Genomic DNA, 26,437 nt, shown 5'->3' with positions numbered 1-26,437 from the left:
CCCTTTAAGCTTTGGATAGATCCTAGAATCATGAAGAAAAGTGAGGAAAAAAAAATATTCTATCATTATGAATTTATTGAGAAGCAAGAAGAGCACATAGCTTAGGTACAGAATGATTCGCATATCACTTAAAAGACATTAAAAAACAAAAAATTCCAGGTAGATTCCAGAAGACTTGTGATATGAATCTAGTGGCAGGACGTGGATCACTGGAAAAAAGCCATGTTCATCCTATGTGGTCTTGTTCTGTGGTTATAACAAAATCTATACTAGTGAAAGCTTCAAACAGGCTGCAGAGAAGTTTGAAAATGTTGAGTGCTGTAACTGCATAATATGTGATACATATGAAAACAGTCTTTAGCCTGTGCTAGAAATGAATACCTCCGTAACTTACTGAAAAAAGATGTTTAGGCTCTTCCTGTTCTGCCTGATGCTATTTTCATCCTAAGATGAGAATGTTGGTATTGGATACTTTCTATTTGCAGCTGTACCTATTAGAAGCAATAAGTGGGTTACAGTGTTTGTTTAGAGGTAAAATTACCACTAGAGGGTCTAGTGACTTCTTGAAAATAATTAATCATAAAGATGAATAGCATCAGAACCACCGCGTGGGGATTATTTCCTTCAGAATCGTTGTAGCATGCAAGCAGCTCACTTGGCTTGAATAGCTTTTGTAGTATTTGTATGTATGTAGCTTTCTTGAAATTGATTTGTTGCTAATAATAGTCTAAATAATTTTTCACAGTAAAATCGGCACAGGCGACAGTGACGTGATCTTCATTAGTCAGCTTTGCTGAAATAATGTAATCTCCCTGCATGAGACGAACACAAAGCAAGAGATTAGCCCATCAGTAGCATACGACTGCTTCTATTTCTACGGGGGAGCCCTCTTCTTAGAAACAGAATAACACTTTTCCTATCAAGTTCCTCCAAAACCTTTCCTGTCCCAATGTTTCAGAACTGGTAAAGGACTTGCCCGTATTTTCTGCCAAAAGACTCTCATCAGGGATATCAATGCTGACAGCACAAGTTCAAAATTAAAACAGTGCAAGGAGAACAAAATGTTTTGATGCATAAAAATTACTTTCGAATCTGTGTAACTTCTCATATTTCTCATGAGCAAGCACAATATGGCCTGTGCTGTTTAGTAACTGGAAGAGGTGCTTGGTTGTCTGGCACTTCTCCTCCTTGGCTCTTGTTCAGTGTGTACATTGTTATTGATAAGAATTTTTATGAGCATGCACCTTGGGGGATGTGTGTGTATAGGTGACTCAGTCTGTGATTAATTCCTATATAATAGAACCAGAGATAGTTCAATTTCAAATTGTGTAGTTAAAACTACTCGTAATTCAGGCTTTGGGGACAACTTGTATCATGCAGTGCAAAAAAATCTCAACCTTCAAGAAGCCACACTTTTTTTTGCATTGGTCGAAACTGCTCTCTCCAGACACTTGGAGAATAAGCACTGGGCAGGGGAGGTGACAAGGCTCACTTAAATTGGGACAAAGAGGTGAGCTAGAATTAATTCACTGTAGATTGCTGGCACTGTGGGTTTTCTTTTTGTTTTTTTCTGGAGCGTGGAGGGGACCAAAACCTGGCATAGGAGAACTTGGCAATAGTGGCTTCCTGGCTTTGAACCATAGGAAGCTCTTGCCCTGCTCAGAACTCTTCTGGTTGTGGAGTAAAAGGAGTCACAGCTAGAATGAGTCGGCTTTCTCGGCACTTTCCCTTTACCATGGAATTCTAAAGCAATAAACGGCCTGTGTCTTCACAGAGAGGTTCAGGTTAAACATAACATCCAATTTAGAGATACCCAGTGGCAACATGCTCATGAGAATACAGCCTTGTCGTAATCGCTGTGTGGACTGTGCAAACGTTCTTCAGGCTGTTCAGATGAGGCTGTTCTTTGTAATGAGCAGACGATGACTGCTGCATGGAATAACTCCTTATTGCTGGCATGGAGGGAGGGTGTTATTTGCCTGATTAATTGACAAAAAAGGCTTCCTATTCCCTTTCTCACATGGATGTTAGCTGTCCAAAAGCTTATAGTTTCATTCATGGAAGGGATTTTGTAATAACTCATTATGATTGCTTGTTAATGATTAGATTTTTTTTTTCTTCCTCCAGAATAGTTTTTTGCTCATAGGTAAAAATTCTTATTAAAGGAGGATTGTGAACATTCTAAAATTTCTGGCTCCAGATTCAGCTAATACTCCCAGAACTGGAGCTGTACTGCTCTGTGTGGATGTTTCTAGGGCTTCCTCTTGGTCTAAAGACCTGTTCCTTGGTATGGTAGTACAGCTGCTCCTGCTGACTGACAGAAGCTTGGGTGCTCCAGTGTGAAACATCAAAAGGTATTGCTCAACACAGCATCTCTAGGCATAGCCTTTGGGGAAGCAGGCTGGTCAGGGTGCTGTAACAGCCTGCGTAAGGGGGCCCAGCTCCCTGTGTGAAAGCCTTGGAAAATGAAGGTTGTGGCTGCTGCTATCACTAAGGGGAGACTGAAATACAAGAGACAGTAGCTGTTACAAAGGCTCAGTCCTCCCAGAAGTCAGCTATTCTTATCACCTCTGCAGGTCTTGGCAAGCCCAGCTCTCTGAGATTCATGTCTTTGTTCTGTATCCCTGTTCTGATCCTGTTTTCTCCTTTTCCTCCACCTGACCAATCCAGTGCTAAGGAGGCCCCAGACCTCATCTGTGAAGCTCTGACATAGATTTTGTGTCTGCTGCTGAGGAACTGAGAGCTCATGCTGTGCTTCTCCATGTGAGTAATCCAAGGAGTGTTTGACTGACCACCTGAACTGTATGCTTTTGCAGTGCTGACCATGATCTTTTCTTCACCACATTCTCAGCCAGATGCTTTTATGATCCAGATCTTACCTTCTTCCCTTCAGTCTCTTCATGTATGTGACTAAAGGTCCTTTGTTATTTCCTGGTCAAATATAGCTTCATGTTGTGCTCAGTTAAGAGACACTGTAGTGCATTCAGCACTTCAGACCTCTCTTGCTTTCGCAATGTGATTTGGTTGACCTTCTAGAAGGAGACTTAGCTGAGTATGGAGAAGACTGCTTATAAACAGCATCTGTAATGGATGACCAGGAAATTCAGAGCAGTGCTTAAAGTACCGCCTGTTTTCTCACCTTTCTAAGAAATTATTTTCTTGTTTTAAGGCTCCATAAGTCCAGAGAAAGTGTTCTCGGCCCAATAAGCTGTACTTTCAGTTGCAAGTACAAGAAGACCTCTGTATCTAACACCATATCTGTATGCTGGAAGACATATAATTGCAGTTATGTATCTAAATTTCCTTTATAGCCAGTGAGGATGAATGAGCTTCTCCAAATTGTTCAGCCAACTAAGGAGTGAGGTGAATTGCAGCCTTGGTCTCTCAGGAGTCCCTTGGAGCTGCTTCTTTTGTTGCTATTTTAAGAGTAATAGAGGGGAAGTCTACTAAAGAACTGACTTAGTGCTGGTGGAAGGATTCAGCTGTCCTAAGAAAACCTGTCCATTTCTGGACAATGGCGGCTCTCGAATGCTTTAAACAAAACCAGGTCATATTGAAAATGATTAGTCATGTAATCACTATCAGATCCAGTGTGCCAGCTGTGGGAGCTTGGAATACGCTGATGTGATTGCTGGTAGTCCTTTGATCATACCTCAGCCAGAAGGCCCTTCTGCTTCGGAGTACAGCTGTGATCAACTTACCTGTGGGATTTCTTTGATTCCCAGTGTGACTGGTCCCTCATAATAGAGGTGTTCTGAAAAGCAAAAATAGTGACGGGTAGTTAGACATGCAACACGTGAAGGAAGCAGGCAACTGGTTGTAGATGCATTTTTGTAATAGCACTTCGAAGTGCACCAGTGACAAGTGTTACGGAACTGCAAGGTGCTCTGTATAGTCTTGCCCCAGCCCTTCTGAGAGAAATGTCAGGATGCGTACTGCCCTACGGGGAAAGCAGGGCAGAGTCTGGGCTCAAGGAGGACCTGCAGCCTCTGTCTGAGTGGAGGAGGGGGGCATGGCTTTGCACAGCTGGGTGCGTGTTCCTATGTCAGCCTGCATCCTGCAAATGGGGAAAAGAAAGGGGAGAGCGACTGCTGGACACAAGTCCTTTAGCATGATCTATTAAACACCTGCAGATGCAATAGTTCAACCATATACTGCTTTGCTAAATTTAAGAAAAAACAATCTGAGCTGAGTGTTTCTGTAGGTGTGGACTTCTGACTGCCTGCTGAACATGACCTTAAAGTAATAAGAACATGTCTATCTCGCTGTTGAGGGAGTGTTCACCAAGTTACATGATGTACTGAAGCCATCACAAGTTGTTGGTGACTGGAATAGAGCCCAGGAGTTCCACCTTCCAATCCTCATCTCCCTAATCGCAAGGCATGCTTGCTCTTTGCTGTTGAAGAAAGGGCAACTTTGGCATTAATGGACAGAATTAGCAAGCTGTTCTGCAGTTCCTCCTACTTTTTCATAGCTTACTGGGCCAAACTGTGCAGACTTACTGAAAATAAAATTTGAGGATGTTTCAGAATTTCTTGCACAACTTGCCCTCCACAAGTCATGGAAAAGTCTAAAAACTGTTTAAGGATTCTCTTCTGTAGGTGTCATGAAATACTCTTTACTTTGACAGTGACAGAGGAGTAAGTGTTTCATCATATTTATATGAGTATGTGCTGGCATCTTGATGCTTGTCACTTCTAGAGAGTTGTTTTAGTCCACTCTCACTGTGCTGGTTTAAACTGTTTCTTGTGAAATGTTGGACAAAAGGTTTGTAACATCTTTATGTCATGTGGTCCATTCCACCAAGCAGTAGATATCTGACTTGGAAAAGAGTCCACAGAGGGCCTTCCCCACACATGCTGTCAAATGTTATTCAATGCCTTGTAAGAAATTTATATGAAAGAATAATGACTATAAAATAAACTAGAAAAAGAACAGGAGAAACCTGAGACATCACTGGTCTTCTACACCTTTATATGAATGAGGAATTTGTTAAATGTAATGCCCTGATGATCTTGGGAGGTGGAGAAGATGCAGAACTTCTCAGTGTTGCCCTGAAAACCTGAATACCAAAACAGAGAATAGAGCAAGTACGTTTGGCTTGTAACAGCATCCCTAGCTACTTCACCTAGACACCAAGAAGTCTTGTCCTTTTCAAAGAGCAGTCACCATTGTTGCTTGTTTCTGTGCGCAAAGCAAAAGCCCTGAAGTCTGACACATCTCCACTGCAGAGAGCGGTGACTCAAGAATTTTAAAAATACAGTACAACCCACTTCTCGGTTCACAACTTCATTAGAGTCTAAAAGGGAGTTAAAGGCACTGCAGGCTGCAGAACTTGGGTGCTGAGTGACTCCCTTGGGACTTGAGCTGTATGTGTGTTGATGTGTGCTAAACCATATTGTGAGCTGCCCCCTCAGGGGGCTGTGGACCACGCAGTGGTGTGGCTTATGGTCTGTGTGTCCTTTCGTTCAGAGAACTTTGTTTGACTGTCTCTCCTTCAGTCAACTCTGAGCCTAGCAGATCTTGGATGGCAGCAGAGGGGAGAGGAAACTGGGCTGTGCATAATCAGCCTTCTCCAAAGTCCTTCTCCATAAGGGACACGGCAACTCCTCTTGGATCACATGGCTTGTTAGGGTCTCACCTAAACGTACAGATACAAGCATTTAAGCTCTGCAAAGCCAGTATTTTAAAATTAAGTAGGAGTCATCAGGCCATAAATTTGCTTCTGAAATTATAGCAATGCTAATCTCTCCTTCAGTGTAGGTAGAAGCTATCCCCAGCACCCCATCCCACCCTCCCATACACTTTGCTGTGACAAAGTAATAATTACATCAGAGCTAGATGAAAGCAGTCTTAGGACACTGCCTCATTACTCTCCGAGAAGTTATCTATGATTGCTCTGATGTGTGGTAACTGTGCCTTTGCTTGATAATTAATGGAGTCACTCTCACAGGCTGGAGTATAGGTGGAGCTAGGTGCTGTGTGTCTGGTCTGAGGTCCATGTTTGCTGCTTTACTTCAGCATTGCCCTTGTTTAGCCTTTTCTTACCAGAAGTCTTACAGTGGTTCACAGTTATTAGTCATACAGAGCTACTGGAGAGAGTCCAGTGAAGGGCCAGTGATATGATTAAGGGGCTGAAATGTCTCTCCACTGAGGAGATGTTGAGGGAGCTGGGAGCTGCTCTCAACCTAGGGAACAGAAAGATTAGGGGAGAGCATGTCAATATGTACACCCTGAAGGGGGTGTAAAAAGGAGAGAGCCAGGCTCTTCCCAGTGGTGCCCAGTGACAGGACAAGAGGCAGTGGGTGCGAACTGAAACACATGAGGTTTCTTCTGAACATCAGGAAAGACTTTCTGGTTTTGTTTTTTTTTACTGTGAGGGTGACTGAGCACTGGCAGAGGTGTCCCAGAGAGGTTGTGGAGTCTCCATCCTTGGATATATTTAAAAACTCTGCCTAGACACGGTCCTGGGCAACTGGCTGTAGGTGGCCCTGCTTAAAGTAGGTGGGAGTTAGACTGAGCTTCAGAGGTTCTTCCCAACCTCAGCTATTCTGTGGCTCTGTAACCAGGCCTCTAGAAAACTCTTGTGACCTTTCTCACTTCAACAGTTGGGGGGGAAAGGACTATGCTGCTTTGAAAGTATGTCCTGATAGGAAAGCACAGGCAGCTTTCATTTTCAGCTACTTGAGACGTGCCAGGAAATAATATGGATCCATAGATCTGCTGAATTTTATCGTTCATATTCACTTTGTACCATGGCAACCTCCTCTGTGCCTGTGCTGGCTGGATCAGGCTTTTCAAAGCCCCTTCAATGTTCCTCTCACATGAGGATTTCTGCTATAATTCCAGAAGCGTAAACATCCTCCAAGGCTCTAAGGACTGTAGTTTATTACAGCATCCTTCGTTTACATTTTTCTCCATATATTCATACAATTTTGCATTTCTACATTGAAAAAGGATGAACACATCTGCTGCAGTAAGTGTAACTGTCACAAACACTGAGCCGAGCTCATTGAAAGAATTCTGTGGTCTTTTTAGAGCAAGCACAGATGTAGTTGCAAAAAATGTATGAACATTGGGAATGGCATAAATCAGGAGGGCATTTTTCCAATTAAAAATTCCCTTATGTCTTTATTGGTCTGCTGGTAAGTGATGGTATCTGTCAAGCATGCTGTCATCAGTGACGTGCTTTCAGCCCACCTTCCGTTTTCAACCCTTTTTCTTAAAGACTTAACTGAAAGTGATTTCCGTAAAGCATCCTGGAAAACATTTCTAATGTACCACTGATTCAAGCTGTTGTTATTGTATTGCTTGTAGCAGCCTTTTGCTGTTGTTTCTACCAAAAGTAACTTAGTCCTTTTCCCTGCCAGTGAGCAGGCCTCTAGTAGCTTCCAGTCTGAAGCAGAGCTTTCAAATGTGTAAGAAAGAAGTTCCTGAGGATTACTTCAAGTTGCTGGTTATCATTTATCGTGAAGATGCCTCTCATTCCTGACAAAACACCTATAATGAAATTCTCACTCCTCTTTCTCAAATCTTCCTTGCACTGAAAATCTTTATATGTTCTCACACTCTAGTACTATATAAAGGCCCTGTACATCTGCACCCACCTCTTCCTTTTTCTATGTTTTAAATCTTTTTAGAACTTAAATGCTCCATGTTGGAGTTGTTCTGGGACATGATCTTGCACCCATGCAACTGACACACAACTTCTGTGAGTTTTAGGGATGTAGGAATGATATGAATAACTGCCAGCTATAGATGTATACTTGAGTGAGAAAAATGTATATAAATACATAGCCCAGTAAGAAACATCCACTCTCTTTACTGGGGAGGAAAAAGTGAGATGAAGGGGCTAAGCAAACTGGCATTTTAGTCAGCCCAAAGGCCTAGCTCTGTGGTGTAGCTGCTTTCTCAGAAACATGTATCTAAACTGCTCTCGGCGTGATACCCAGTTCTGTAATTCATGTAACGTTCTCTACTTTTATTCACAAATACTATTTTAGGAACTTGCTCACTGTAACACCTACTAAAAGAGGTAATAATGTAAAGAATGGAGGTCTGAAGCAAGGAGGAGTTTCTCTGTGGGTTGGGAGTGTGCACAAGGAATTGTGTAAGTGTTCTGATGGTGCCTTCAGCAGTTGGGCCTGAAAGAAAATTTGTGGGCATACAGAGGATGCAACTGTCTTCTGTCAGGAAGCTTTCTTTAAGCCTGCAAGTTGTGGTTGGCACATTGCTAAATATTGCCCTGGTAGGTCTTTTTCTCTGATTTTAGTGATTGCATTGGGAAATCTGTTAAATCTTACGCAACTGTTTTCTTTGGAGGAAATGGGGAATAATCCACATTTTCTACTAAGAAAGAGGAAGACCTGAATTCGTGTTATGCCACAAAGAATTTAGCAGTTTTGTTGTTGTTGTTCTTAAATGGACAACGACCCATTTCCTTGCAAGTTTTGAGCTAACAACTTCACGATAGGCATATAGCTCAAAGAAAAAGATCTTGGAATCCTGTTTAGGAGTCCCAGTGAGCAGTGTCAGATGTGACCTTTGCTTAACATAAATAGTAAATACTATATGATTATGGTGGTCATGAAACCTCTGGCTATATTAAGTCTTCTGAAGTTTTCCCAGTCATGGCAAAAATGTAACGTTATAGGAGAGCAAATTAAAATAAAACCCCAAACACCCAAGACTTTACCACATCCACCTGTTATAAGTCTCTTTTCCTTGTAACTTCTGCTCTGCTTGTCCACATGACTGAGAGTACCAACAAAGCCTGCAGCAGAACTACGTTCAGTCTCATTTTGGGAGAGGGAGGAGCAAGCAATTTTTGGCCCCATGTGGAGGTAAGCAAATTCTGTGTGGAACTATATATAAACTCATGTTGGATCTGGCCAGATGTTGGAAATACTGCCTTTAAAACAGGGAAAAGGGGGCTTTGCATGAAAAGCTTCAGTTGAAAGTGCTGTCTGCTCCTCTGTACCTTTGCTAGGCTTCATACTTGGCCATTCACAATGTCGTCCTTTCTGCATAGCTCAGATTTACAGCTGTGCTAATATGGTAAATTATGGCTGTGCTGAATTGCCTCAAATTGGTCTTTAGCTCAATTCTGTGTCCTAAAACACAGGTTAGAATCAAATGTCAACTAATTAAGAAATACCACATTTTCAGTTTGAACCTTAGTCTGAGAAACTTCACTTCTTTCCCACTGTGACTTAATTACTAAATAAAAACAGCTACTGAACAAGAGCGTGTGTATTAAAGAGTGTGGCAGCGGTCCTTGTGCTAACTTACAGAGGCTTCTATATGAAGATATATAGTATTATTTAAACAACCAACTATATATTTTTTATCATCATGTACTTTAATTAGTAGAAACAATCACCTGTCAGTTTAAGATTAAGGGACTTGGAAATCCCAGGAGGTTTTGGCTTTGTGGCTTCATGTGTGAATAGCAGTTTGTGCTCAGCTCAGGACTGACTGCTTCTTAATGTATTCTCTAAAGGATGTTATTTAGTGCTTCATCAGAACAAGGTGGTTTTTCAGTAGGTCTGTGGGTGTGTGTGGTTATTTTTCCCTTGTAATTCAATGCACAATTGAAGAAACCTCTGAATTTTTTGTCTGTCTGGCTTCCAGGATTTGCATAATTGGTTGCTCATGCAGCATTTCTCTATTATCCTTTGTGATATTTCTATGTTGTGTGAAATGTCTTAATAATTTTCCAAGGGCTGTCTTAGCAGTAGCGCTGTGCATGGTCTTTAAACTCATAGCCCTTGCACATGAATTACTGCAGTGTTATCAGGATGTGAATGGAAGGAAAGCAGAGCTTCTGAAACTAACTGGTGCTCTAACAACTTTGAAACTTCCTTGCAACTCTACCTGTTTATTGTAAAATCAGCCTAGAGGTGATCGTGACATAAGAGGGATTTCAAAATAACTATTTAAGACATGCGGCTATTACAGTCCAGAGGCATAGACAGACCATAGGTCTTCTGGGCGTAGCATTTCCAGTTTTGCACTGCCTGGCCTGGGTCGTGGCAGAGGAGACCTTGAGGTGCCCAAGCTCACCTGGGACCAAAGATGCTTGCTTTCTGGGGGCAGCTAATGCCATGGTAAACCAACTAGTGCAAGTCTGCACCAGTTGGCAGTTTGAGTGGCACAAACTGAAGTCATCTGACTGTTGCATAGGCAAGTGCTGAGCAGAAACAAGATGCAAACTATAGATGATATCAAATGGTGTCTTGGTTCAAATATCCTTATCCAAGGATAACTCCTTTTAAAGTGAGTTAAGAATTGCCTTTAAGGTCAGGAAGTATTACTTGCTTAATAGTGAAGAACATGTTCAGAAGGGCTTGTTTGTTTGCTCAGCCATTTCTTTTACAGAACCGGCCTTTATTTTTGTCATACTTCTTGCTCACATGACAACCATGTGGCTATAAATAAGGCTTATGAACGTCTCTGCTGTTGGATAGGGTCACGTTACCACAGTTATTTTTTATGGACTTGAAATCCCACATGCATGCCATATTCTGTGATTAAAAGAAAAGCAAGCGAACAGGTTAGGGGAAAAAGCAGGCTCTGAAATTAAAACGTCTCTGTCCTACTGTGTTTCTGTCATCCATTAACATGCTGTTGAAGTAAACAGAACATTACGATGTATTGGTGCATTCAACAGCACAGCAGGTACATCCTGCTTGGAGTATTCAGTAGCCATCAAACACTTAGAGTGCTGCCTAAATTACCTCCTTTCTTCTTTCCACAGAAAATAAGTTTAGAATGACCCGGCTCGCAGAGCACCTCTGAGTAGGATAAGACGGTCTTCCCGTTTATGATCAGGTCAACCTTGGCGTACAGTTCCTTGATGTTGTGTCCTACACAGAAAGCAGAAGGAGAGCTCAGAGAAAGTGCAAGGGTAAACAGGTTCACTTTGCTTTTTAAGAGGTTCAATTTTTTCCCCTCTGCTGTTTAAGCCATTGAATGTTTTCCTCTTCACTGAGAACTCACGATACATAAGAAATCCATGCTTTTGGAACAGGTCTCTAAGTTCCTTAAGGTATATGACAGGGGACATAATAGCATATATCTTTATTGTTAGAGAATGGTTATGGGCATAGTTTATTTGACTTGGAGGCCAACTGTTACAGTAAATCTTGCGTGCATACATCTAAACATTCCTTTCTATTGAGCCTAGCAGAGGGATCATGTCCAGTGGACCCCTGGGGGCAACCCATGGCCTGTACCTGCTGCTTGGGAAAACGTTAGGTGGCCTGAGCCAGCCTGTGCCAAAGACCAGCACAGCAGCTTGCCAGTACTGGGAAGCTGCTTGCTTGTGCCTGGCTTGCTAATATAGATACAGCCAGTGAGGCTACTGGATTTGGATTTAGAGGGCCAACTCGGAGTTACCGGAAAAGTATTTGCAAATGACTGTAATGTGATTTTTGCAGGCTTGTTTGACTTTGCAGCCACCTGAAAACTGATGCTCCCCAGGCAAAAGGGCAGCATGTCTCACAGGAGGGAAACCTTTTGCATGCAAGGGAGCATTCCCAAGCCCTAAGGCACTTGGCACGCAAACTTATTTTCAGCACCAGGAGCATATAGCAGAGCTCTCATATTTATGCTCTAGTAGTAGAGGTTCTAGGTGAGCTTGGGGCCAACAGGGTTGCCAGAAGGTGGCTTTTGTGCAAAGATCACAAAGCAAGGTATGGCTGATAACTTGCCCACCCAGCCCATTAGTTCAAACGCAGTTCTGCTTTTGACCTTTTATTGCTGATCAGTCAAGTGCTGAAGGGTACAATGACAATTTCAGCTAGCATAGGTGGTGAGCTGATGGCATGGCTGCATTGCCTCAGGCTAGCACTTCCCCAGCGCTCCCCCAGCATGCTTCTCTGCATGCCCAGGAGAGGCAGAGAGGTGCCCACACCTTGCTCTGTGGGAGTCCCTTCAGTCTCCTGCCTGGAAAGGTGAGCCTTAGCAATTTGGTGAGCACTGCTGGTGCTGCTGCAAGGGCATGGGTGCTGTAGCTGTCTCATTTAACAAGACTTGCCCAGAAGACTTAGCTGTGAAGACAAGCTCTAGAGCAGCCCCCACCTTGGCTATCCATATGTACAAATGAAGGGTAGGAGAGGAACAGGGGCTGAGGGCTGTTATGACCTGCTTAGGATGACACATGTAGTCTGAGGCTGAGCTGATAACAGAGCTGACATTTCTGTAGCCTTGCACAGGGGCTTGAAATTTCTCAGAAATGAGAACCATTCATATTTTATAGGAGGTTGTCACCCTTACTTCTTAATACCAGCACTCACACATGTGCTACCTGTTTATGGTGTGAGAAGATAGTAGTTCGCTTACTTAGGACTATTGCACCTCTGATGTTGAAGGTGTGGGTTGCGATATCAGAACAACGGTCAATGCTGAAAGCAAAATCTTGCTGAGGATCTGTTTGGAGACAGAAAGCAGTGGGTAACAAGTTGTATTTTTAATGAGGTACTGGCTGTATAGAAGAAAACAATAAAATATAGAAGTGTTGTAAAAAACATATTAGATATTCCTTAAAAATTCTCCATGATGTGCTCAAAGCTCCCATACCCTGTGTTTAATATGTAACTTCTTCCTTCCTGCCACTTGAAGCACATTCAGATGACAGCTTATATGTGGCTAAAACCTGCTGTGTGGAAAAATGAGCCAAGTTCAGGGACAGCAAGTTCCCCACAGTGGTGGGTAGCCACTACTCATTCAACTGTGAAGTCCTAGCACAGCTGCTCTTCCCAGGCTCTGCACATCACCGTTCCTTCCTCGGCACTGAAGAGCAATTGGTTACGATGATGTTTTTTAATTCACTCGTATCACAAGATGTCTTGGTGAGGGTGATTGGGAAACTGAATCCTAAAGTGGGATGAACAGTCTTAAAATGAAAATAAAATGGTGTAACTGAGATCCTGCAGTATTTCATGCTGGGTCCACCATCATGTGATATTTCTAACCCAGGAAATATTCTACATTTCTCCCTTTCTGGAAGGCTTTAGCAGAGCTGGGGTCAAAGGGTGATGACTGACATAAATGTGGCTCTCACCAGTTCCTGCAGTACCCCTTTCTCTGCATTAAGCTCCAAACCCCTTGTACAAACATAATTGCTTCCCCCCCTCCCCTTCCCCCTTCTCTCTTGCTAGCCTCCATGGCACTCCATGTGGTGTGCCTTAAGGCTTACCAATGTGTTGCTCTCTGGTGACAGGTGGCAGCGACAACTGACAACTCAGCTGCCACAACCAACAGCATGTGCAAGTGTTTTCCAGAGCTGTGGCTAGCTGCGAAAGATTTGGCTAGTTTGGAAACATACCATCTTGAGTCTCCAGGTTTAAAGGAGGAGGTAAAAGGCAATGCTGTTTGCCACAGATCTGGGTCCCTGTGTTGGATTTTTGTCCTCCACATCACTAAAGCAGGCTCTGCAGTTGCATGGTCTGCTTGGGACAAAAAGTTAGTGCCTGGAGTTCTTTATTGGCTCAAGTGTGATGCACCAGAGGATTATCTTTCCTCCCTTTCCATATTCCTATCAGTTGCCACTTTTTTGTTGCAGCTTCAGAGGCTCTTGTGGTTGGGTAGGAGAGCAGTTTCCTGCTCCAGCCAGAAAACATGTCAAACTTCTCTTTTCTCCAGGACCGTTGTGCCTGCTTCCCCTCTGGTCTCTACCACCTCTCAGGGCTTGGTTTCTTCTTTTCTCTGGACTTTTGCAAGAGCCTCTCTCATTTCTGTTCTGTGTGGTGTGGTTAGGTTCAGGAAGCAGCTGTTGAGATTCAGAGCAACAAACAGTGCTGGTTTTCAAATTACTAAAGTTGTCAGCTCTGTAATTTCCAGAGTGACCTATGGTCAAAAATGGCACTGCAATGTACGTGGTGCTCTTCTTTTTTTCAGAGACTAAGATGTGCTTTAGTCAAAAAATTAAATTGTGGTACTTGGGCTCCAAGTCGAATTTTTAGCTCAAAATTTCTCATCAGTAACTGTTTGGATGGAAACAGGATGTTCATGAATCCAAGCTTCTCTGGAAAGCATGGGCTTCTTACAATGAATCTGACCTCAGCGCTGTTTTAGTTTAGATGTCTCATGCATGTTTGTTTTTTTCTGTAGGTTGAGCTCTTTTGCCAGATGACATATTTCTTGGTGCATTGTAGCCATAGGTGTCTTCTACTGCTCCACTAGTGACGCAACATAGGATTCTGGTGTATCCACAGAGGTGCTGTCTGGTCCCCAGAGTGGAAGAGAGTGTGGAAGCACTCACATGAGAAATCCCAGCAAAATTTGTGAATAAGAGCACTTGGATTTTGTGTCGTTACTCTGTTGCTGAGAAATGTAAACTTTTCCACTGGCAAAAGAAACCCCAATTAATTTTCTGACTATCTCCCTGTGGAAATTCCAGCTATGACTTTGCAATCCAACATCTTAGATACTGTGGTGTACATGGGGGCTTCCTGCTGAAATGAGTTGCAAGGATGGCTGTGTTGTTAAAGCTGTGGTGCCAGGGAGTCTGGATTCTAAAACATGTCTGTAGGAAAGGTTGCTGCTAAAAGGAAATTAAAGAAAAGAATGGGTTTTAACCATTTGATAAGTGAAGATGTTCATAAATTCAGCTGTGCACTGTAAAATAAGGTAGTGTGCCATACCCCTCTTTCTTTAAATGTTGAGGAGTCCCTCGTGTGGCAAAGATAACTCCAGGCAATTGCCATTTGTGTTTCATTTCAGATGCACAACTGTTGAATCACTGTCTCTCTCTTATGGAGGTTTAATACTTATTCTTCCTTGTTTGCCTCAGTCTGAAGTGAGCTAGTTAGACTGAAAAAAATACATGTTATGTCTTTCACATGTGCAGAGCAATAACATTTACTGTTAAATCTCTAAAATACGTGGGGCTGCCCTTCAGCCTTCCACTTCCCTGCAACATTTCATAGTGCACAGTACTGTATGTTCTTAGACTTCCCTCCACCCACTCCCTTCAATCTGCTCCCTCTTCCATAATTAAAGCTAGAAGCTCTTCAACTGATCGCAGAGTTTTTCTTTTCCAGTTCAGCTTTGATATATTACCAACACTTTAAACGTTGCTGGCAATTTTGCAAACACATTGAGGTTTATCAGTGAAAATCTGCTTACTGGGGGGAAAAAGGGCATTTTTTGTGTCCCCATCTAGTGAGAAGGTCTTGGGCTGCAATGTATTTATAGCCAGCATGAAGGTGCCCGGGAGCAGGATTTTGACTGAAGTTTCTGTCTAGACAGTTCTAAATCTTTCAGGCAAGTGTTCTGAGGAAAAGGCAAGTCTTTGGCTTTTGTAAACAATCAATGCACTGTAAGATCTCGCTAGGACCTGTGTTTGAACTTGATGTTGTGTTAATGCTTTATCTAGCACTGAATGGGACATCGCTCGCTGAAAACTGGCTTCTGTAGCACATTCATTGCTTTGTGAGAGGGTAAAATTTGGCTGTACCTGGGCACATTGCCACTGAATCACCACTTACGATGGCAATAGTGGCCAGCGGACCCCATACATCCCACCTGCCCTGTCACCCATACCTATGTACTCTGGTAGAGATTTATTGACATATTGGCTTCGTATGTGGTTTTCCTTATATACAACCCATAGTGGCACCAGAGTGCAATATTTCAGCCTGGCTTACTATTGTGAGGTGCTCACAGGCATGAATTTGGCTGGGTTTTTTTACAAGACTGAGTAGACATGTATAGCACAGCCTAGAAGTTCAGATGAGTTCCTGAACTTTTCTTCCTAGTTTCTTTTCCTGCTCTTGTTCTTGGCAGAAGGTTCATAGGTAAATTAGCTCAGACATAATTTACAGCAGTGTATCTATGTGACCTTCCTGGCTGCAAGCCTTGTACCTTTCATGGAGATTATTACCCCAGTAACAGGGACAACAGATGGCAACACACTTTCATGTCTCAGTTATTGCAGTTGTGGGACCACTGGCTCATGCTTCTGCTGAACGTGGGTGTCCACCAAGCCACAGGGCTGTGAGCTGAGTCTGCCCTTACAGCCCACAGCGTCCTGTGCTCTGGGAGGCGATCTCCAGCACGAAGATGAAGCAGACAGCTGGGAATGAGAACATGCTAACCCACTGTGGTTGTGCCCCTCAGAGCCTGAGAAGCTAGAGGACTAGCTGGGCATTACAGAAACTGCATGGCCAGATGGGCAGCACCTGTTATAGGAATTTTTCTGGGCTGGTGTACAACAGCCTCTGTCTTTTATCCTTTTCTCTCCCTTCCCCCATCTTGTTAACCATCCTCTACTGGCTTTACTCTCATCTGAATCTGCTCTAAAATCACATTGTTTCCATATAAGCATGAAAATCAGTGGTACGAGTGAATAGGTGCAGCAAACAGGCAAGCGTTTTGTGTAAGAGTCCACATCTGTAAGTCTTGAAGTGGTGAGGAGACTCTGCAAATTGGTAAGTCTGGGTGTTTCAAAATACCACTTTTAGGAGCAGATGAGCCACAGAAGTGAATGTAATGACATAGCTGCACTTGGTTAGGGTCATACAAGGACAGACCAGTGCTAGAGGAGCTGGAAATTAGCACAAGGAAGAAACATATTTAGTAATCACCCAACACTCCTCACCTTCAAAGCTCTTAATAAAATTAAATCATTAGCCCTTACAACATTCAAGGTGATGAAAGGAGAGGGAAAGAATGAGGAACTGTTTGGGATGTCAGGCTTTATGTATTCACTCAACATTTTCCCTTTAATGTCTATTTAAATAAATTAACCTGAATGCTCAAGGTTATGTTTGACACTGCAATCTACTTATAAGGTACTGAGGAAGAAGCATCCGGTGAATTAGCAGCTCTCCGGTTGTGCATCTGGATTTCCCTGAGCACCTTCAGTTTAATGAACTTCCCTTTGGGCCTGCCTTCACTGCATGCCACTGCCATGTCCAGACATGGTAGGGCGGAGCAGGTGACCCTCTGTTCAGGGCGAGCAAAATAAATTGTGAGACTTGTGTTGGTTGAGTCTAGTTTATCAGGAGGATGCTTCATCCCGAGACACTCACCTCAGACATGACCCGCTCCAGGCTTTTGCCTAGTTTGGACAGGCATTCTGCTCTCCTTTGCAGAACTCATGGTATGTTTTATCTCCTGTACCTTTCTGGCTTGCTTAGGCAACATGGAGGTGAAGGAATAGGGAAGATTACAGCTCACATATCCTTAATGTCCTGGAGGTGCAGACTGTAGCAATTCCCCTTTGCAAACAGAGCTTTCAACTTGTGGATCTGAGGTCTACTTAAACCCGAAGGTCTTGGAGATGTCTAATAGAATAACTCTGCTTCCTTTCTGATAAAACTTATGCGGCTGTAGAGGAAAGTCGGAAGATTTGGTCACAGTATAATCTATAAGCTAAAAAACCCCACAACACTAGCAAAAGAAACTTAAAATACGGCTTAAAAAAGAAAAAGTGTCTATGCAATATTTAAATAATTTCCACTCCTCTCTCAAGAATACTGAACACATCTTTGCATTAAAGAGCAATTACATACTGCTTGGTTAGATGAAGGAGCAGGCATTATTGACTGTATTTATGGCCCTGGTTTGGAGCAAGGCAATTCCAATGCTTACAAAAGGAGTTAATAAAGGACAAGACTTTGCCTCTTGCTATTTTCAATAAAAACTCATTTCTGATTATAAACTGATGTCCAAATTTGAAAACTATTCAGAAACAGTACTCAGAAAGCTGGTAGCTTCTCCAACTTATTGCTGGGCACTGAATGCAACGTAAGTAATGTTTGGGTTGTGAAGAGCAGATGGTGGAGGGGCTCAGCCCACAAGTAAAGGTTTGAAGTGGGGCAGATGGAGAAGAGATTTGGCCTGGTACCAGGCTGAGGTCACCCCAGCTGCCACCTGTCGCCGTGGAGCTGCTGGTGGCCTGGGTGAGGAGGCTGGTGGTGTGATAGCTGGAGGGAAGCCCCTGTAAAGACGGCAGGTGTGAGGGGGCTCTCTGCAGCTGGAGGGCTGTGTTTGGGGACAGGGTGTCACCAGCATGCATAAAGCCTTTCGCCGAAGACTTGGCCTGAGCCTCACTGCCTTTTCCTGCCTGAACCACCTTTCTTGACAGCAGGCTGTTAGAGCGTTTGGCCAGGGCTCGGGGAGGCCCGGTTCTGAAGGTTCATGGAGGCTTTCCTTGCTTTTGCCAGTGATGGTATTTGGAAAAGGGAGGTTTCTGTGCTTTGTGTGGTATGACAAAGCTTTGTATAAGCCTCTTTAAAAAGACAAAACTGAAAGATGCTGGCTTTGAGAAATAGCACGTACAGATCTGTATTTGTATTTGATAATCCTGATTTGTCCTAGTTAGCTTGAGAGAGAAAGGGAGGCAGGGCAGGCTTCAGCTACAGCAGTGTAACAAGAAAATACTGCATCAATTTGGGCCCAGCAGGGAATGTATTAGAGAGAGAAAGTCTTTGTTCCCCTGTTCTGTTGGTAAGAAAACACGCGCTGCATGAGTAAGATGCATACTGTAACTGCCTGTATTCCTAATCAGATCTGTCTCTTTTCTCTTCGTGCATTTTTTCATCATTCTTTATACTGCTGTACTCAACAGAGATCTCTGGACATCAGTGCTTGCCAGCATGACTGGGGATTCACAACAGACTTGCAGACTTGTGTCAGAAATAGAACCAAACATTACTAGAAACTGCCCTACTGTTAGACACATGCCATGCTCTGGGATATCAGGCTTTACTGCTGATTATACAGAACAGTTAGCAGCAGCATATAAATGGGCTAAATGTTCCCATTTTCCCAGGATGAGCTGAAATCCACTGCAGGAACGTGACAGTAAGCTATAGCTGGAATGGCATGCTCCCTCTGCTGAGGAAACTAGCTGGGTTCCCTCCTGCCCCATCACCGCTGGGTTATTTGACAGGAGCCATCCATCTTCAAATGAAGAGGAAACTGGTGCACTGAATTAATTTGTGGTAGCTTTCAAGATCCTAGCTTTTGGCCAATTGAAGCTCTCCTGAGTCTAAAAGTGGAATCAGGGACAGATCAAAGGTTTTGGATTCGGTACGTGGTAGTTCTGTACAGGGTATTTGGACATCATTTGTTCCGAAGGACCACTGCTTCTCCCTAGTTTTAGGTTACCATAAGCTTCCTTGAAGTTGGTGCAGTCACACCAACACACAATAACGCTGAAGTCCTTTTATGGGTTCTTCTGAAGTATGTCAATTTTTCTTAGATTATTCTGGGTATTTTTGCTGATGGATGTTAAATTGCTGCGAGAACCTGATTCTGTTTTCTTTGGTAAACTTTAAGCGTTGTAGGGTCCAGAACCACTCTGAGGCCTTGATGACAGCTCTAGATGAGATGATGTGGCAATGCCAAGAAAGCCTAGCAGTGCTTCAGGTACTTACACAGAAAGCTTTATACTGGAGCAATTATGAGCAACTGTGGTTTGTTCTTGCTTCTGACTTCATCCAGTGAATATGCCTTTTGGTAATTTCTACTTTATGTAATACAGGAGCTAATCTCAACTTGCCATGAAAACTGTTCCTATAGCTGTGACATCTGTTTAGTATATTAGACTGCTCCCTCCACTCAGTTCAGCACACAGCAGCAAATGACAGTTCTGCCTTGCTCACAGTACTTCTTGACTGTAATGCAATATGCAGTTTTCTAGGGATGTCTCTCTCCTATTTGTTTCCAAATGGGAGAACACAATTTCCTATGGCCTGCCTTGCGGGCTGTCACCCCTCCTGCTTGTGATGCCTTAGTGACTCTGGCTGCCACAACTAAAGATGTGGCAAAAGGCAATAGGTGGAAAAGGTGTCTAGTCTTCTAGATGTAGCAGCTGGAGGGAAGCAGGAGGGGCTGTCACACATAAACAATCCTCTTTTGCAGTCCATGATGTAGGACCTTCATTGATTTGGTGAAGAAATGTGCACTGTGCGGAAAACTCTGAGAACTAAATTAGATGGGAAAATTTAAAGCGTGGTGAGAAAAGTTCAGCTGAGGTTAATTCTCTCCACTACTAGTCTCAGTGAAAGCATTAATATTGATTTTGCTAAATGGTTCAAAGTCTAGATGCTGAACCTAATGGTTTTGCCAGAGTACCTTGGAGATATGAAAGTCTCCTGCATCTCCTTACCACTTGCATTTTAAACTTACTAATACTCTCCCTCTCTGAAAGAAGAGGTAGAATAAAATCAGAACCACCTTAAGAGGTCACGTAGGAGAAGGAAGTTTTAATCCTCTCTAATGAAGTGGAGAATTAAATAGACAGTTTTAATTCATGCAGGGACCAAAATTTTGAAGGATGACTTGCATGTGCACTTACATTTATGCTACCTTGATTCTGATGATAGTTTCAGTTTGTTAGGATCTGGTGCCAGAAATATGCATGTCAACATCTGGCCTTCCCCCTGGAATAAGTAAGCTATACCAGATGAGTACAGCAGCAAGGCTATGACAGCAAGATGGCTTGGACAGAGCAAACAAACAAAATCTTTTCAAGTGAAATTCTAAAGTTCTTTGATTGTTTGCCCATTAGCGATCTGTGCAACAAAAGATCAGAGGAGAGCTGGTGTTATGTGGCTTTAAATAATTCAGAAGCAGAAGCAATTGCTGGAGACTGCTTGAGCGATATAAATAAATAAGTCCAAGAGAAGCACCTGGTTCAATCTGTCTGCCAAAACGCCAAAGAATAATGGAAAAAGAACCTTCTTTTAACAAGTGTCTAGAAGAACATTTGCCCTGAAGATGCATGAGGTGAGAATTTTTTGCAGACTTTTCTTTGCCAGCTGAAGCTATCGGATTACTTAGATCCTTTAACTAAAGGATATAAATGTGTGGCCAGGGAGGAAAAAGGACTAGTAACATTGGTTGAAATAAAAACCAGAAAGTGATGTCCTATAAAACTAGTTCTGCAATGATGACAATTTAGCAGGGTTGTTTACAAGTTGGTATTGCTGATTGAGCAGGGATGGGTGTTACAGGTCTATTTTTAAAAAAGGAAAAAGAAGATTTTAAGAGAAATAGTACATTTGATCTCTCAGTATGTAGGATAAAGGCTGTAATGGGTTGAGCGTGTGAGAGGGACCCTAGAAAGACTGAAACTATTCAGCATGGACAGATAAATGATCAGAGGATTATAACCTAACCAGTCTCTCAGTCTCATTTTTTATTTTATTTTTTTTAAAGCACGGAAAGTTTCCCTCAAAGCAGAGTGTAACAGGAGGGTGTCTATACTGCACTATCTGCCCAGAGCAGGTTCTACACCAGATAACCCTGTTGCCTTCAAGGAGCCATTTTAACAGAGATCCAAACCTGAGCTCACAAGTTTAAAGAAAAGCAATACAAGTGAGTTTCTCTATCTGTAAATGCAAGCTCATACTGAAGCAGGCAGTGCTGCTCTCTCCTACTGTACCAATGTACGGCAGGAAAAAGCTTTATAGAAATGACCCTGCTTGAAGTGTGACATGGGGCTATGCAAGCGGTCATGGAACTCGGTGGGCTTAAGTTCAGTCTGACTTTACTCTGTTCAGGAAGAGGCACTGGCATGTAAAAATAATTCTCTAGATGACCAAAGGGCCTTGTTTCTTTGTTTAGCAGAATACGTTAATTAAAGCAAATGGTTACCCACCCGTATCCCTAAATATGTTTCCTTATTTTTTTAATTTATATATATGCAGATATGAAACTTGTTGTACCCTTTACAAGTTTTGTATTTAGGTTCTGGGGGTTGAAATGAATACTGATTGATTGCCTTCTCCTGAAATGATGGCTATTAACCTTGCATCAGATGAAAAAAGAAGAAAAAGCAAAGTCAGATGTGCATTAGGAAATGTCTTTGCCTGTGAAAGTAAAAAATCCCATGTGGTCTGAACAGTGTTTTATAAAGCCTAGGAAATGTTTTCAAGTGCCATCTTCAAATGCTACTACTTCGACTCTCCTGAAGATCCCTGAAATTACCTGTTATTTACTCCATGCACAGAAAATAAAGTCCTTAATGGTTGATGCTCTCCAGGCCCTTTCTAAAAAACCTTCTGCCTTATCCGTAACCTTTCTGCACAGTCAAGGAATCCACGTTTCAGGCAGCTCTGAACTCTCCAGGGTCCTAATCTAAATGTGGTGCTTTATAATCACTGAGCACACTGGTCTGAGTTTGCTGATCACAACAAAACCGCATTCTGAAACACTGATCTGTGGATGCAGGCCGGACTACATTTCAAGAAGAGCTGTGACAATAGTTGGGAAATGTTTTCATGTGGTCTGCAGCAGTAGTCACCTGCTTTAACCCTATGAAGAGGGCCCCACTTGAACACTACGTGTAATAATGTTTTCATGGCTAATTAAGACAATTAGGCTTATGTGAATGGCTAGAAGCAGGTGCTGTAGATGTATTGAGGAGGTATATTTTGTAGTTTCCAACGTATTGCACTTGCACTTCAGGTGGATGCCTGACAGCACCGAATCTGCCCAGGGCATTTTGCTAATGTTTCCTTCCTGCCTTTCCTACCTAAAACAATTGCCTTTTAAAAATGTAGCTGGAAGATCAAAAGCATTATACTGTAAGAATCACTGTGAAATTAAAGGGATAGGAATCACCATTGTGGTAGCAGGTTCTTTTCATGTCTCTGCATAGACTTGCCAAGTACAGTTCTCTTTTCTCAGTTGGAGATGTTAACCCTGCGCTGCTTTTATCTCAGGATCCCGGCCCAGGTTTTCTAAGGGATTTGTGGTCATTTGAGATCTTCCTTCATTTTTGTCACTTGTTCCTGGGAGAAGAGTGGCACTGATGGGAAATGTTCTGCTATTTATAGGCTGTCTCAGTGCTATGTCTCCTCGGTTACACCGAGGAGAGCAGCATACTGTCTATTTACTTACTTTAGACACCCGTGTCTCAGCCTGAGTTTCTCTCATGGATTAGTTGCTAAGAATTCTTGTCTGATTTCTTTTAGATTACTTTTTTTTTTTTTTAACAAGTGATATATGTTGATCCCTAGGGTCTTGGTCTCGCCCTTGTTTGATGCATTCCTTGGGGTCCTGGTTACTGACCTTTAGTCTGGTGCGGCTGGGGGGAATGGGGATTCTTTCTATAGGATCCAGAATATGGAGTGAGACTGGGGGCTTGATGCATGCTGTATCTTCCACGTTATAGGGGCAGGATGCAGCTAGAGCACGTGTTTGTGACGGGAATGGGATTTGCTCCTGGTACGGAGATCGCTGTGCTTCTCCGTCTGGCTTCAGTTATCCACCTAAGCTTCTACTACCTTTATCACGGCTATACTAGCTCATATTTTTGGCTTAGACAGTTTTACTGCATGGGGAGGATCTGATAAACTGCAAAGTAATGAACCTTCCTCCTTTTTAAATGCCAGACTGACTCTTATTATCTGGATAGAGGGCATTCAGCTCCAGAGTTAAAATTGTGAAGTACTTGGCTAAAATTCTCTCAAATTCATTAAATTTGCTTGATTCAACTCTGATTCACTGGTAACACCCTAGAGTTTATAGTACACACAACAGAAGTGAAATCCTGCCCCTTGAAGCCAATAGGGAATCCTTTACCCAGATTTCATACTAGATACCTCACTGTGGCCACTGTATCCCTAGAATGTGTCATCCTCTGGCACATTCAGTGGAGCCAGAAATACCACAGGGACTTCTCAGACTGGAGGGCACGCAGGGCAGTCTTCCCCTGAAACAGCTGAAGACTATGGGCAGTTGTCTAGCATTGGCTCTGTGCTTGCTGACATTGCAAAGCTGTCTAGAGAAGGTTTCTTTGGAAAGGGTCTTGTCAACCCAGGCACTATGTGGTCTGTTCCCCCCTGAGAACACTTGGTGGGACACAGCTAAAGAGCAAAGCTATGTTCTGCCCATCTAGTTGTGGTTTGCAGTGAATGCAGTGGGGACACATATTCCTCTTTCCTGAAGGGGTGATTGACACCTTTGGTGCTGTTGTGAGCTTGCCAGTGAGCTCAGTAAGAGCAGTGCCTTCTCGAAGGGAGTACGGACTAGTGTACTCAGATTTATCCTCCCCACCTGTAGATTTTTGGGCTCAGCCCCAAACACTTTATACTTTGTCTGCTTTAGGCAAGCTACCATGCTATGAGCTGGGTCAACAGAGGTGCAGATGGCGCATCCTGTGTGATGCTACAGATGTGGTAGCCTCTGGAAAAAAAGGCAGGGCAGAACATTGTTTCAGCAGCCGTAGGTGGTTGCTATAACTGAATCTACCAGACCTGTAAGGGAGTAGGAATTGGGCTTCAGACATGGAAATCTGATTTAATTCTTACATTGTTTCCATGCCTGTGCAATCTTCTCATCTCCCATAGCCGTGCCTGGGAGAACGAAAGCCACTGTCCAGTGTTGGGACTGACCTGATTAATCTCTGTCTTGTGCTCCTCAAACTGTGAATTCCTGCAAAATGAATAGACCTCTTACCTTTCTGTGTATGCAAACCAAAAGAAGTGATGCATAAGCAATAAAGAAGGTGCACTTTGTTAGCTAGGCCAGTGGGTGCATAGTAAGAAGCAATGCCTGACTGACACATGCCCAGCAGGACAAATTTCATCATCATTTGAACTGACTCCAACTGTAGCCTGTGCCTCTGTGTCAAGGCATCTCATGCTAACTGAGACCTGTTGAGGGAACAGAATAACTGATACAATGAATTCTTACTAAATAAAGGTAATACCAAAGCTTGTATTAAATCTAATTAGATATTTTCCTAATGCAGTGTACACATTTATAATATGTGAAGCCTGACTTTAGTCTCCTGGGAGCAGGCCAGTAAAGAATAGCATTACAAATATTTATCTACTTCTCTTGTCCCTCACTGGCTTTATCTTAATGGGTGTGCAAAACCACATGAAGCTAGGGGAGAAAAAGCCCCCCGGGAAACTCTTTGTATCAGGATGAATTGGAAAAACAACTCTAGGGTGCTCATTTACCATGAATCGCTTTTCACATCACGTGCGGAAAATGAATGAGGCGTCTGTGAATCTAATTCCCTTTGTCCCAGTTGTAAAGCAGATCACAATAGGAGAGGCACAAGGCCAGCAAAGCAAGAGGTGAAAGCAGGCACCAATTCAGTGAATTCATTTTCAGTCACTCCAATGCTGCGTGCTTGCTGCTTTCTTCTCTACAGATTTGAAGAACAGCAAAACCCTATTGTCCTGGAAATGCCTCTGTTAAGTGCTGCTGCTGAAGTACCTGGCTAGCACAGTGGCAGGGGTGGAGAACATGAATCCTTCCCACTGTCATGCTGGGTCCCTTGTCACTCCAAGTGGGGAGGACAGAGAGCACACAATACACCCTCACCACAACCATTAGAAACACGCAGATCAGTGCATTGAAGAGCTGTTTTGTCCAGGGGTGTAAAGAATAAAGATCTAGGGTATCCCTCTTTCTTTTTTTCTTTCCCTAACTTCAAGATAAAAAAAATGTAGTCATCCCTTTCATGCTGAACGGGGTTTTTTGACAGCTGTTTATTATTCTGAATTAGGTTACATTATGTCCTCTTCATTATCAGCTTCTAAATGCAGTTAGATTTGTGTGTGTGTGTCAACCAAACCAGCTATAACTAAAAGACTAAAAGTATTCTAGCTGTGAAACCCAATGCTGGCTTGGGAGTGTAATCCTCCCATTCATTGCCTGGTTTATAAGCCTCTCTCAATCCATAAGAACAACTTTGTTGCCCAGATAAAAGGAAAATGGAAATATAAAAAATCTTACCACAGCTTTTGTAATATACTTCCAGGTTGTCCTCTTTGCAGACTGTGTGCGTGGGCCATTCTGTGCTGGCATTGATATAAAGCAGGACTAAGATGAGAAGATCTGACGTCTTCATGGTGGTGGTAGTAGCTTGCAAGATTACTTCTCTGTCTCTCGCTAACCCTCTGTGAAGGGAAGTATTCCTTCCTTTCTCCAAGAGAGATAGGAGTTACTACAGTCACGCCTGCAGAAGGGTTAAGTGAACCAATGCAGCCTTAGCTTACCACAACGTGGTATAAACAAGAGGCTAATCGGAACTGGAGAGTGCTATTTCCGTGTGCTGAAGACTTCTGCTTTCTGTTTCATGTTAGTTTAATGATAAATGAGCTAATCACACCTACTCGCTGCATGGTGTAGCCCTGCCTCGGTGCTTGCTGGAACAATGCAGCAAACTTTGGCTTTTCTGTTTGCTGCCAGTGTATTCTCTTGAAGGCAAAGCACTTAGGTCAAGACTTCAAACAGGCTTATTTAGCCCTCCTGGCTGCAAAACATCATGATCCAAATTGCGCCCCATCTTAATCACACGAAGTCAGACCAAATTTTGCTAGATGAACAGTTTGGTTTCTATGTTCTTCTTAGTAACAAACCTGTCTGCTAGAGGGAAGGGGTGGTGGTGTCTGATAAAGCTTACACCAAATAAGTCTTGAAACTTTCAGGAATTAGTTCTTTCTGCTTGACTATG

The 26,437-nt window shown here is 42.9% G+C and overlaps 1 protein-coding gene across 1 annotated transcript; it reads right to left on the bottom strand.

Annotated features, from left to right (window-relative positions):
• Positions 1-55: 55 nt before the first annotated feature.
• Positions 56-25,985, bottom strand: LY86 (lymphocyte antigen 86). Its single transcript, XM_037381011.1, has 5 exons — positions 25,717-25,985; positions 12,346-12,432; positions 10,740-10,868; positions 3,702-3,754; positions 56-812 (listed from the first exon to the last, which is right to left on the bottom strand). The coding sequence occupies exons 1-5, from the start codon at positions 25,829-25,831 to the stop codon at positions 717-719; spliced, it is 480 nt and encodes a 159-aa protein (XP_037236908.1). The 5' UTR covers positions 25,832-25,985; the 3' UTR covers positions 56-716.
• Between the last annotated feature and the right edge of the window lie 452 nt (positions 25,986-26,437).

Source organism: Falco rusticolus, chromosome 3, assembly GCF_015220075.1.
Source record: "Falco rusticolus isolate bFalRus1 chromosome 3, bFalRus1.pri, whole genome shotgun sequence".
Taxonomy (NCBI): domain Eukaryota; kingdom Metazoa; phylum Chordata; class Aves; order Falconiformes; family Falconidae; genus Falco; species Falco rusticolus.
The sequence above is the reverse complement of the archived record's forward strand: the minus strand, read 5'-3'. Positions and strand labels throughout refer to the sequence as shown.